The 13,187-nt window shown below is 36.3% G+C and overlaps 1 protein-coding gene across 1 annotated transcript in view; it reads left to right on the top strand.

Annotated features, from left to right (window-relative positions):
* The window catches only part of LOC139977175 (uncharacterized), a 49,252-nt gene that overhangs the window by 27,055 nt on the left and 9,010 nt on the right, over nt 1–13,187 (top strand). Inside the window, exons 12-18 of the mRNA XM_071986406.1 lie at nt 328–551; nt 3,063–3,188; nt 4,887–5,024; nt 6,779–6,883; nt 7,394–7,505; nt 8,149–8,267; nt 8,684–8,800. Coding sequence (XP_071842507.1) covers nt 328–551; nt 3,063–3,188; nt 4,887–5,024; nt 6,779–6,883; nt 7,394–7,505; nt 8,149–8,267; nt 8,684–8,800 — 941 coding nt within the window. The remainder of the gene's footprint in view (nt 1–327; nt 552–3,062; nt 3,189–4,886; nt 5,025–6,778; nt 6,884–7,393; nt 7,506–8,148; nt 8,268–8,683; nt 8,801–13,187) is intronic.

Below are 13,187 nucleotides of genomic sequence, written 5' to 3'. Positions count from 1 at the left end.
CATTCCATACATGTTATAAAGTTGACTTTCAGAAATAATAGGAATATAACATTTCATCACAATATTACTCAGTATGTAAAGATGTTAATACAACCATCCTAATGAAACCTAACCATGTCTTCCATAGCATGAATATCTGTCCTCAGCAGCTACTTTTGTGCAATTTTAACTCACTACAAGTACCACTGGGTTGCAAGCAAAAATGATTCTTGAAAGTACTTTATGAAATTCTGCATTATCTGTAAAGTGTGTGCTTGAAAAGAAAGAGAAAATAAGAAATGGCAGTGTCAACTTTTCAGGCTTCTGCTATATTTTGTTTTGATACAGGTTCTAAGCCAATGTGGAGACCAAAACCTAATGTTTTGTATCAGCTGAATGACACAAACTGTGTAATCTGGATTGAAAGCTTTTCCTGGGAGACATGTGAGATTGATGGCACAATTGTTGAATTTAAGCAGATCCAAGTCTATGCTGCCGGTAACCTGAACCCACTTTCTAAAATAATACCCATACATGTTGGCTTCTACCCTAAACTGCCAGGTGAAAGACCGGTGAGTCAAAGTGAATGATTACCATTGTTGCAATACATTGTCAGCTACATCTGTTTGTAATGTAATTGTGTTAATTAGAAGCCACTAACATGAAGTTCAAGTTATTTGCAATGTTATTTATAATAATCACAAACCAACTTACAGTACATACCACACTTATAGTGCAAATATCAATTTGCATGAGTATGATTATGATGCCCAAGTGCAAGTATGAGTACAGGAAACATACATGAGTAGGAGTTTGAGTACAATAAAAACTGTGGTGCTGATTTAAGTGATCTAATACTCATAAACATGTATGATGTTTAATCTCCTTGGTCAGAAGTTTGCAAAGGAAACTTGTTCTAGTTTGTCAGAAATTGATGGAAATCACTAGATCTTTTTGTACATTATCAAGATCGATTTTCCATTTGGAGAGAACTTGCAGGAGGGAACAAGAAAGGGACACAGGGAGGGTGGTTCTGAGAGCAGTGCTCCCAAATTTGTAGTCCAAACAATATATAACACCAATTAATAGTTTTATAGAATTAATGTTGCAAACAACATGTAAGAAAATGCCGTGGCGTAGGAAGGTACTTTTGAGTGGGGGGGCTGAAGACTGATGACCGGCCTGGGGGAGGGGTCTAAGGGGAGGGGGTTTTGCATTTCCAGGTGGCCTCAGATGCAATTTGGTGCAATATAGCACACTTTTTCTGCCTTGCGAAGCGGGGGGCGGAATGATACTTCTGCCCCTCCACATTTTTCACTGGGGGGGCGCCAGCCCCCCCAGTTCCTACGCCCTTGAGAAAATGCAATTTAACAAGAAGCGAGTAACACAATGAAACAAACAAGTAATTGGAAAATTAGACAGCATCTTTAGTTAATGACAGCCCCCAGCCCCCCGGTTCCTACGCCCTTGAGAAAATGCAATTTAACAAGAAGCGAGTAACACAATGAAACAAACAAGTAATTGGAAAATTAGACAGCATCTCTAGTTAATGACACCGAAAAGATTATAAAGACGCAAATAGTAAGCTAGAAGTAGTAGTAGTAGTTTATTGCATCTCAAATCGTGGTCCAAAGGCCAAATTACATAAGAGTAACAGTGAAAAAAATAAAAAAAATACAGGAATGTAACAGTAACTCAATAACACTAAAGGTAGAAGAACAAAAGACACTCAAATACATAATAAATAAAGACAATCAAGGAAATTCAGAAGTAATACCACCCCCTCCCTCCTCCCTTGCTAAAAAGCAAAACAATACAACTAACCATGTAAAAACACACCAAAGTCATTCGTTTATAAGTCTTCGCAAATATGGTATTGCACTACTTCCGTACCTGTTAGTCTTAAAAATTCCTGGTAGGGTTTTGGGTTTCTTAAGAACATGCCAAGCGTGTTATGAGTAGCAGGGAACAGCTTGGCATATCTATCGGACTTAGTACATCCAATGGCGAAATTGGTACAAAGTTCAACTCGCCTATTTGTCAGCGACTTGAGATCAGTGAGTTCCAAGGCCTTGGTGTACGAGTTGTAGTTGTCACCTATATTGATACAGCACGCTCATTTCTGGATACGCCCCAGAAGTTCAATTAAGTAATGAGTAGTACAGGATCGATCGATCGATAGCTACACTACAGTACAGTTGGTATAAATATAGATATATGTTTGGGAAAGAGGGAGTAGATTTGATTAAATGGGTGTGTATGTGTGTGTGCTGGCTGGGTGGGGGGGGGGGGGAGCTCTTTTGATTACCCGAAAGAGAAACATTTTTAATGGTGAAATTAGCCACAGTATGTGCATGCAAAAACATCTCAATATTAAAGAACTTTCCTCCAGGTAGATAACAAGATTTCACACTTGAGCAGCGTTTAAGAGATGTCATAGTGCATATTTTGACAAGATTTTGGATTTCACTTCATATTGTAATGATAGAAATAATAATAATGATAAAGATAACCAAAATTATAATGATGATCCATAATGAAGTGTACACTCACTGCATGCAACATATTGTTAGTTGTTTGAAGTAAAATATATGCAGCAAATGTATCCATACAGGATCAGGGTAATAATTGCAGCCATAATCAATATGGAAATAGACATGTGTGTTTGACTAACAAAGCATGAGAACCAAGTTATTAGTACATGTAGTGAGAACAGTGAGGATTAGGAATATGGCAAAATGTACTCATCTATGAACACAAACTCCGGGAATACAAGTCTGTTACATAATGCTAATGTTAGACATCCGGCTTGTTGTCAAACATAATAGTCTGATACAATATAGAATACCTCTGCTCTATTTGCTTACCTATATAGTTAGGCCTCAGGGTATATGGGCAAATCTGTTTTTAACTCATAACATATAAAAACTTGTCAACCAGCATCAATGTCATAATAATATCAAGTAGGGATGACATTTAATAGAGATTGAATCACAAGTACTAGGTCTAAGCCTGTTAATTTCACATGGATGTATTGATGATATCTGTTTGTTTTATCAATACTTTGCTTGTTTTCCATGAAGAATAATTTACAAATTTTGGAAGAAATTACGTTCCTATTCCGGAAAGAGGGAAACTTGCCTTTGAAGATAATATTTAAAAAGGTACAGCCAAAGTCCTGGAATTATACAGAAGAGGAAAAAGTGAAGGTAATGGTCTTCGATTTCTTCCTTTTGAACAATTAACGCAGGTTTAAGATTCATGTGTGCTTCGGAATGCTTGCTTATTAAGCACCATTCTGTGAAGATGTCCAAGTTGTTTCCCCTGCCAGGGGCTCCATAATCCTTACAACTAAAGTATAGTGTGTCAAAGGTCATTTGGGGTTAAGGCGGGTCCAAAGATAAAAACCTTCAAATGCTTCAGGATGAAAGTTTATGGAGTGGTCGGTTGATGAGTTGGCACAAAAGTTTTACAAGGGTAAGAGGTCAAAGGATGTTTCAGGGAATAATTAACTGAAAAGTGAAATATTTTTCAAATGAATCTTCTTCATTTGGCGTGAATATCATGAAGCCAAGTTGCAGTAATCAGTAATGTAAGGTCAAAGGTTTTATTGAAGCTCTTAGCAAACAAACGGAAGCATGCTTCAAACCTGAATATCTCCTAGATGCTTGTTCAGATTTTCAGCAACCTTGATTTAAACAGTTCAGTGACAGTGCGCCGAATTTGGAAGGTAGGGGGGGGGGCAGACTTTACTGACTGATATTAGGAGGTGTCTCATGGGAGGGGTGTCCTTCCCCCTTTGGAAAGTTTTTGACTTGGAAAACTAGCTAGGCACATAATTTTGTTACCATTTACTACTTTCAAGCTTTTACAATTGTTGAGAAAATTTTTTTTTTTACAGATTATTCATAAGTTCATGAAGAAAAAACATGACTCACTTCGAGACATAGACTTAATTGCTTACATGGAATAAAGAAACAAGAAGGATGAGGCATGTTTGAGTTTCACCCTTGAAGGAGGGGAAGGGGGGGCATGAGTACAGTATGTGATACTGAATTAACACAGAAACGTAATGTGCGGTGTCCTAATTGAAATTACAGCTGATGTACATAAAGGGTAATTCACTGACTGAGTGATATCCCTGACAGTGATCTTCCCCAGACTATCATCATAGGTGGAGAACCCCCCCCCCCCCCATTTGCATGCCACTGTAAGGTGGCACAATATTAAGTACAGCATAATATATCAGGGCCTATTTTGTGCATGTTACAGAAAGAAGACATGAAGTTGGTTACAGTATATAATTTCCCACAGGGTCAAAATTATTCACATTGTACCAAAGCATTTTTGGTAGATAAGTCAAGCCCAGTGGTCAAACTGTTCCCTGGTTTGTCTGTTAAATGGAAATTTGTTTCAAGGGATGGTAATTGTCAAAACTATTTCTTAAGAAAGGACTTGATTCAGTCAGTGACTAAGTTGATCTACATTAAGAGTTTATTGTAATGCAGTGGATAGTTTCTGTCAATCACAACAATTGTCTGCACATATTTGGAGTCTTTTGAGGTGGGGTTGGGACTAAGGTCATTTTTCTCAAATTAACCATTTCATCTCCAAAGTAAGTATTTACTTTGATAGTTTGCAGAAAGGCTCCCATAATCTGGAAGGGGACAAACAGTAGTATCTCAAATCAGTTTGTTATATTTTACACAAAGAGAATATGGTGTTTGAAACTTCATAGTATTTAAAATTTAGTCACTTTGCCAAAGTCAAAAGGGGGATTGTTGGTTGAGGGCAACAGAGGCAAAACTGTCACTTTAGAATAATAAATGCTTGAGTATTGCACATTTCGAAAAAAAGGAAACCTGCCCTTCATCAGATGACTAACAGTTAATTTCACTTTGCTGCAGACAATACCTTATTTATACGTAGCAGCCCCTGTGGTCTGTCGGCGTTCATTTTTCTTCGAGAAGGTTGGAGAAGAAACTTGTTTTTTAGTCTTTGAAGCTGCTCAGGAAGATCCAGTAGAGTTGATTGTCGACTTCAAGGTTTTTGAACAGTTTATATTCATCTTGCCTTTAAGTTTATTATCACTTGACATCATTTATCAGCTGCCTATGTGAATTCGACTTTTTTGTTAAGATGAACTTGTACTTCAATATAAAACTATTGAATATGTTCTACTGTACCTCAGTGCTTGCACATACATTGAAACAACATATATTTTCATTTATTAAGCCATTAAAGCTCTGATGTATTGTTCTAGTAATTATGCTATGATCTATGCATGCTTGAAATTAGGTCTTTAACTGACGCATATTGATATCCTATACTGTACCTACACATAGTGTCCTGGCAATGAGATATTGTACCCTAAAACCGTTGTAGGTTCCTTGCTGGAAGCAAAAAAAACCCTATTCTGTCAGGTTGGCATGTGCATGTGTAAGGGCCTGTTTGTATGTGACACCCTAGTTTGGAAACATGTCAAGGTAGGTAACTTCTGCAGTTCTCATATTATTCCCATGTCTTCCCCATAATTAGTGCAAGATCCGTAATGATTTTGAGGGAGGTGAAATGTCATTTGTTGTCAGCAAAGGGCAAATGTGAAAATCTCCAGAACCTGATCATCAAAGGAAGTTTAGTATACATGGTAGGATATCCGTTGTAGTGTAAAGTATTTAGAGAATTTGGAGTAGTCACAGTTCATATAAAGGTCACCAGGGTCAGAACTTGAAATCCTTGTAAACACGATATCTGCTGATAGGAAACTTTAGTAGCTCTCATATTTAACACTTCTCTTTCAAATACTGACTTCTAGAACCCTTCTATTTTGGGTGTAGGTCAAAGGTCATTTGGGGTCAGCTGAAGTGCCAAAGTTCTGTATCTTGAGAACTTTGCGTACAAAAGAGAACAAATATGCATGCTGCATTACCAAATGATAAATCAAATTGCTCCACAATGTGCTATAGGTGAAAGCTCATTTAAGGTTTACAGAAGTCAAACCTACCCTACAAATGTTCTAAAAGTCAAGTCTCAATGAAGATATGAATCCTGATTTGACTTCCCCATATGTAGTAGAATGTCTTTGCTGTTTTAGGTGGAGATCTAATGGTCAACTCAGGTACTTGCAAAATGAACTTCAGCCAGGATTATCTTGCCAACCCCCCTGTGCTGCATATGTAACGTATTTAAAGGCAAGTAACCACTGGGAGGGGTTTCCCTCTGGTTATATTTTTAGGAATTTTGTTCTAGTTATATATTTAATAGATCAGTTGAGGTCCCCATTTGTCAAATTATAAAAATATTTCAGCATGGTAACTCCAAAAGTGAAGCTCGGATAAAATTCATAATTGGAGTTAACAATAATAGTAATGATGATGACCTCTGGTTAACTCAAATGACCTTTCACCTCTATTCAAATGGATATGATTCTAAGGCAATAATTATGGGAAACTTCAGTAATATAGTTTGCATGACTTTTGTACCTGGAATGTGGATCTGCTTTAGTAAGTACACATATCCTTTCAGTTGAACTCCAAATGTAACGTTTGGTTGAGCTTCATACTTGCTATGTAATGTTGCTCGAGTATAGGAATTAAACGATGAAAGGTCTTTTAAGGTCACGAAAGTCAAAGTATGAACATTTTGTGAATTCACGTTTCAATCTTGTCTGCAGTGCTGCACTTAATATCCTCAATTGTGGAAAGTAAGGATTCACTTTTTAGCCCAATTATAGCTACCTGTTTACTAGTCAATATTATCATAATGTGTGTCTAACTCATTTCAACGTATTAAATTGCAGGACGTATCAGCATCCTCCCTCTCAAGCAGTCATGTGCTATCACAGTCAGCAGATGTCCCACGCTCAAAGAAGAGACGCTTTAATGAATCTACAGCTGCAGTGACGGTAAATTTCAGTATATTTGTCATCTCAGCATATCTTCCAAAGTAATGTTATTTTGACTGTAAAACTATATTAATAGCAAACAGAAAAGCAAGCCTGTAAATGACTGATTACAAGTGACAGTGACAATGTTGGATGTTGGAGTTTAGATCATTTCAGAACATATATCTTATGTTGGAGCTTGAGGAATTGACAACATTGCATAATCTGCACGATGACTTAACAACATTGACATTTCCAGTTTTCCTCATAGAAAATGAAGAAAGTAAAGACATACTTTCCATATTGTTGCATTTCATCGACATGCAATACCAAATTGTATCATCTTTACCAATGTAATTCAGTTTATCATTATTGGTTTAAGTTACTCATATTAAGCTCTTGTCTATACTGAATGATTCATAAATAACTTTTTTAAGAGATAAAAATAAAAAATTAATCCATGTCAAGGCGTGAGTGATAAAAACTAGTTTGAAGACATTGAACAAGTCTGATTGTATCTTTGTATTTCAGAGTCCTGATTCAATGCCAAGCTTTTCTCAAGAAGTCCCAACTGTTTCCAATGTACAGCATCAGAATACCATGATACCAGAATATCATAGTAACCCTTCAACGGTGCCACAAGGTAAATGTGGAATGTAACAGAGTGTATCACCTTACCATTTAAAAAATTACTTTATTTTAGTGAAAAATAGAAAATGTCATTCATAAAGAATTGAAATATTCCCAGTATGTAGCACTAATATGTTGAATTGAACGGTTACTATATTAAAATCGCCATCTTTTTTCAATGAATATTTACTGTTGATCATTTTGAAGACAGATACAGTACATTTGTACATTGAGAGAAGAGCTGCATTGTCAAATTTCTGTGTGGCATTGAGATTGAACATTCCTTGTGCACAACGATACACTACATATCACATTTTGATTATACTTTTGTTATTGTGCAAATAATTTTTAAAATGTGGTTACTCTGATTAGCTGAGGAATGCATTAAAAGTATAAGAAACTATGTCAAATATAAGAAATGGAGGATTTTTAATGTGCAATTGATCATATCCACTTGACCAACACTTACACTCAAAGACAGTTCGGCTGTTAGTAACTACCACGTGACAACCAATTGTCTGAAGCATATTCTTTAATAATAGTTTAGCTACCAGTGTTTCCACAACCAGGGAGTTTCCAACCTCACGCCAGGAGATATCTGTGAGGAAAGAACAAACATGGCTAAATATGCAGCATATCTATTTGCTTACATTTAGGAGAAACCAGAGGTGACAATCAACTTGTAGCTGCACCAACTTGGCCTACAGAGCAAATAGCTCAAAGCATGCCAATCCACACACTTCCTATGGAAATAGAGGCAACGGGTGGAAGCAAGGTAATAACTTTTACATATTATTACACTAACATATTAACTTGAAAGACTTCTGAGCATGGTTTACTACTGTTCATAGCTAATGGTAATGAGTCGTATGATTGTTTGTAACTCTTAACTAGATCATGTTCGTGTAGTGTCCATTGTTTGTACACAATCATCATTGATGTTAGGATGTAGACAAAAGTTCAAAATTCTTTAATGTTTTAAGAGGTTTAAGAGCAAATGGTAATATAGTATAACACACTGGTTATACAAATAAATATTATATTTTGTCATTCCCTTCCTTTAGCTCATACTATTATGTCCATTGTTTATTGTTTGTACAAAACGACTATTGATGTGTGGAGGTGGATCAAAAGTTAAAAATTGTTGTTTTTGAAGTTTTGTATAACTTGTATTATTAATTCTGATCGCAGAAAGTACTGGCTACATCTCTCTCAGGGAGTTCTCAAGCATTACAGCCAAGAGATGTGAGACTTTCCCAACAGACAAGAGTTGATGCATCTTCACCAGTTGAAGATGCCACTTTGTGGGTAAAGTGTTAACAGTTAATAACTTATTTTCCTTTTGGAGAAAAGCTTGGCAGATCCATCATTTAGTATCATGTTGTAGTACACAAGATACTCAGGAGTCTGGATATAAAGGAACTTCGTCATGCTTCAATGGATGTAAATAAACAATATATGGTATACATGATTTGTCATTCTGTAATCAATACATTAAATCCTGTGTCATACAATCTTTAAACTTGGGGACTAATAGAGAACTGGTATGGGTACACAAACTATTCTAGAACAGGGCTGAGTATGAGAACACATAGCTATGCTAGAACAGGGCTGAGTATGAGTACACATAACTATGCTAGAAGAGGGCTGAGTATGAGTACACATAACTATGCTAGAACAAGGCTGGGTATAAGTACACATACCTATGCTAGAACATGGCTGAGTATGAGAACACATAACTATGCTAGAACAGGGCTGAGTATGAGTACACATAACTATGCCATAACAGGGCTGAGTATGAGTACACATTACTATGCTAGAACAGGGCTGAGTATGAGAACACATAACTATGCTAGAACAGGACTGAGTAGGAGTACACATAACTATGCTAGAAGAGGGCTGAGTATGAGTACACATAACTATGCTAGAACAAGGCTGGGTATGAGTACACATACCTATGCTAGAACATGGCTGAGTATGAGAACACATAACTATGCTAGAACAGGGCTGAGTATGAGTACACATTACTATGCTAGAACAGGGCTGAGTATGAGAACACATAACTATGCTAGAACAGGACTGAGTAGGAGTACACATAACTATGCTAGAAGAGGGCTGAGTATGAGTACACATAACTATGCTAGAACAAGGCTGGGTATAAGTACACATACCTATGCTAGAACATGGCTGAGTATGAGAACACATAACTATGCTAGAACAGGGCTGAGTATGAGTACACATAACTATGCCATAACAGGGCTGAGTATGAGTACACATTACTATGCTAGAACAGGGCTGAGTATGAGAACACATAACTATGCTAGAACAGGACTGAGTAGGAGTACACAAACTATGCTAGAACAGGGCTGAGTATTAGAATACATAACTATGATTTCTATCCCTCCCATAAAGGTTCAGGCCCAAACACAAACAGTGGGAAGAAATTTTGAATTTGTAATTTTTTGTTACCCCAACCTTCCATTTTGAGCTATTTATGAGGACTTAAGTTAAAGCCTGAGTATGCCTCTGAATGCACCATTTGACAATTGTTATTTTTTTTTTTTTTGGATTCCATGATTCCTTGCCAAAGTCAAAGTCCAAAAGCCTTGTAAACAACTCACAAAGTAGAAGTTGGATGAATCCATATGTAGCACAATGATGCATGTTATTGAGAGAGGACACATTTTGTTTTTTTAGTTCAAATGCCATTTGAGGTCAACAGAGGTTAAAGTCTGAAAACTTGTGTAAGCTCTCTACTCAAAATGGAATGCATAAATATACTTATTGAGTCCAAAACACTTTTTTTTGTTCAAAGTTCAAAGGTCATTTTAGGTAGATAGTAGTAAAAATATTACAGCTGTATATAGCTTGACCAATGACAGAATAGGTGAAAACTTGCAGTTAGATGATTGTTGCCCCATATTATGTGTACTACCTTCACTTATCCAAAACAAATAATTACAGATTTATACCACCCTTTCAGAAGGTTACACATTAATGTTGAGGAAGGGTGGGATTGCAGCATTCAAATGAAATTTTATTGTTAAATGGGTTAGGAATGGGGTCCATTTCATACTTAGGGCTTCACTGATAATTTTACCATAGTGGTCACCATTTCTGAAATCTACTATGAGGTCCCAGTTCTATATGTCAGAGAGACAAAACATTCAGCACTCATAATATCTGACATCCTGGTGACAGACAACGTTAAGTCTTAAATTGCCGAAATGAAATTAGGAGCAACAATATGACAGATCTACTACCTGCTTACAATATGACTCTCATATCATTTTTTAAATTTTTGACCACAATATCTTCGACGAGTGGCATTCCTATATGTCACTAACTGTAACAGGATTTGACCTTTACTCTTTTAAGTGACAGAGATTTTCCACTTATGACACTGCTGTTGTCAAGTTTCAAAAGATAATGACTTTGCATTGTCAGGTTCTTCTAGTGCTTGTTTCTAGGACATATTTTCCCAAGTTGCTCAATCAATCAGGTTATTCCATATAAATCTGTACTCCAGCACCCAAAGTAAGATGTCACAAGTCTTATTGTGCTTATATTGAATATGCTGTATGCCATTTGTATGTGTGACAGATGGGGATGTGCACCAAATTCCACACTACAAAGATATCTATAGGTGTAAACTCCATTAGTGGTCGCTTTGTCTGCAATCATGCAAGACGAAAACATGCGCCCAGAACGAGGAAATTGCAAACATTTTTAAACAAATCACATGAGCATTGTGCGTGGCACACTGCCATTCCTTGTAGTTATGTGCAAGGGCTACATGGTGCCATGTGCAACTAGGTCATGCATTGCGTATATATTGAGAGTGCTACACACGTCAGTTGGGTGGTGACTCACAACTTGTCACCAATTGTTTGTGTCAAAGTGTTTTTGATTTGCTTGTTCTGGGTCTGCACGCATGCAAAGGAGTTTCAAATTTGTACCTGGGAGAAGCGTTATTTATTATTTTCATCACATCTGAGAGACACCTAGCTAGTGACAACTATTGGAGTTTTTCTGATTTATTCTGCAGTGTGGTCATGGATTTTTTCATAGTCAAGTCATTACCAGTGATTTTCCAAGTCACCATTATCTTAATTGGGGGGGGGTGGGGGTGGGGGACAGAGGAATCCACAAATTCCTTTGAGTGACTCCACTGTTGGAATTTAGTGTCTTATGAGCCGCTTGTTAAGTCTGCCATTCTGTATCATGCTCTAATGTAAGTGAATATATATATATATATATATATATATATATATATATATATATATGTATATATATATATATATATATGGGCAGGGTCAAGGGAAGTGTAACAATTGGGTTGAAATTGGAAATGTACAGAACATGGTCAAATGTGGTATGGCTAGATAGGTAAAGAGTTATATTTTACCACTGTGCTTGCAGAACAAAAATATACTAATTTAATAAAAAGTTATAGACATATATAACACATGCCAATTTACACTTGTGTTATGCCAAAAATTATTGAATTTTGGGGATATTTTTAAAACCAATTTTTTCCTAGTACAAAGATGACTTAGAAAGATTACTTACACAGCCTAGTAGTCATGGTCAATATTATGCATATCACAGGAATAATTCCCCTTCAATGTCTATAAATTGTTAATTAGCAGTAATTGCTAATTACCTGATTTGTCCCTCCGTTACCTGTCCCTCCGTTACCAAAAAAATACATTTTTTTTAATTTCTCAGTCATTCAATGCTGGAAAAATTTCATAATTTGTAGAAAACACTTTCATAGGGTTAACCACTAAAGAAAAGTTAAACCAAGGAGTTAGCTACTTTTATGCTAAAATGAAGAACAAGTGAAGTAGTGTCCCTCCGTTACTGGTAACAGAGGGACAATTGTTTAATGCAAGATTGTGCACAGATTCCTGCCAATGGGAGTTTACTTGCTAAGTAGTTGTGTTCTTAAAATGGAATTCTCGACTTCCTGTTTATGTGAGGAGAACAACAGCTTGACTAACATTAATAAATTCCTCAGAATGTGAAGTTATGGAAGTCAAGAAAAGCTACATTTGAGTTAGAAAAAAAAACACACCACAAACACTGGCTGGAAGGTACAGAATGGAAGTTTTCATTCATACACTGCTGATTGCCAACCAGTTCAAAACTGTGAGCAATATTTCAGCTGTGAGAATCAAGGACATTTTCTTCCATTTGCTAGAGCTTCCAAAGCCACTTTCCTTCAGCAAGAGCAAACTCAAAATTTGTTGATCAGGATTAAAAATAATAGAAAAGTTTGCAGACATCTTCAAAGCATAGTTGTGATTGGAATATTGTCTTTTATTTTTATGATATTGTTGTTTTGTTTTGAGTTTATAAAAAATCGCAGGAAGTTAATTCATCTATAGTTTCTAATCCACAAATATTACATTCAGGCATACTGAACCTCTGCAGTACACTAGCTACTGTAACTGTATCATGTTATGTCTCAAAATGTTTTTGTATTATTATTGTTGATAGTTGTTAAATTTTATAATACCACTGCATTATTACAGTATGGTGGTATCATTAAAGTTAGAAGTTACCTCAGCATTTCACTTTTAAGCCCAGTATCAATTATTGCACTAAGTGGTTTCTGCAAAGTACTAGTAGTATTTGGAAGACAAAATGTGACTGTCATACTACTGTAATGAAATTTCCTTTCTGCACA

The sequence above is a fragment of the Apostichopus japonicus genome, chromosome 12 (assembly GCF_037975245.1).
Source record: "Apostichopus japonicus isolate 1M-3 chromosome 12, ASM3797524v1, whole genome shotgun sequence".
NCBI classification, from domain to species: domain Eukaryota; kingdom Metazoa; phylum Echinodermata; class Holothuroidea; order Aspidochirotida; family Stichopodidae; genus Apostichopus; species Apostichopus japonicus.
This window is presented reverse-complemented; position numbering and strand designations above follow the sequence as displayed.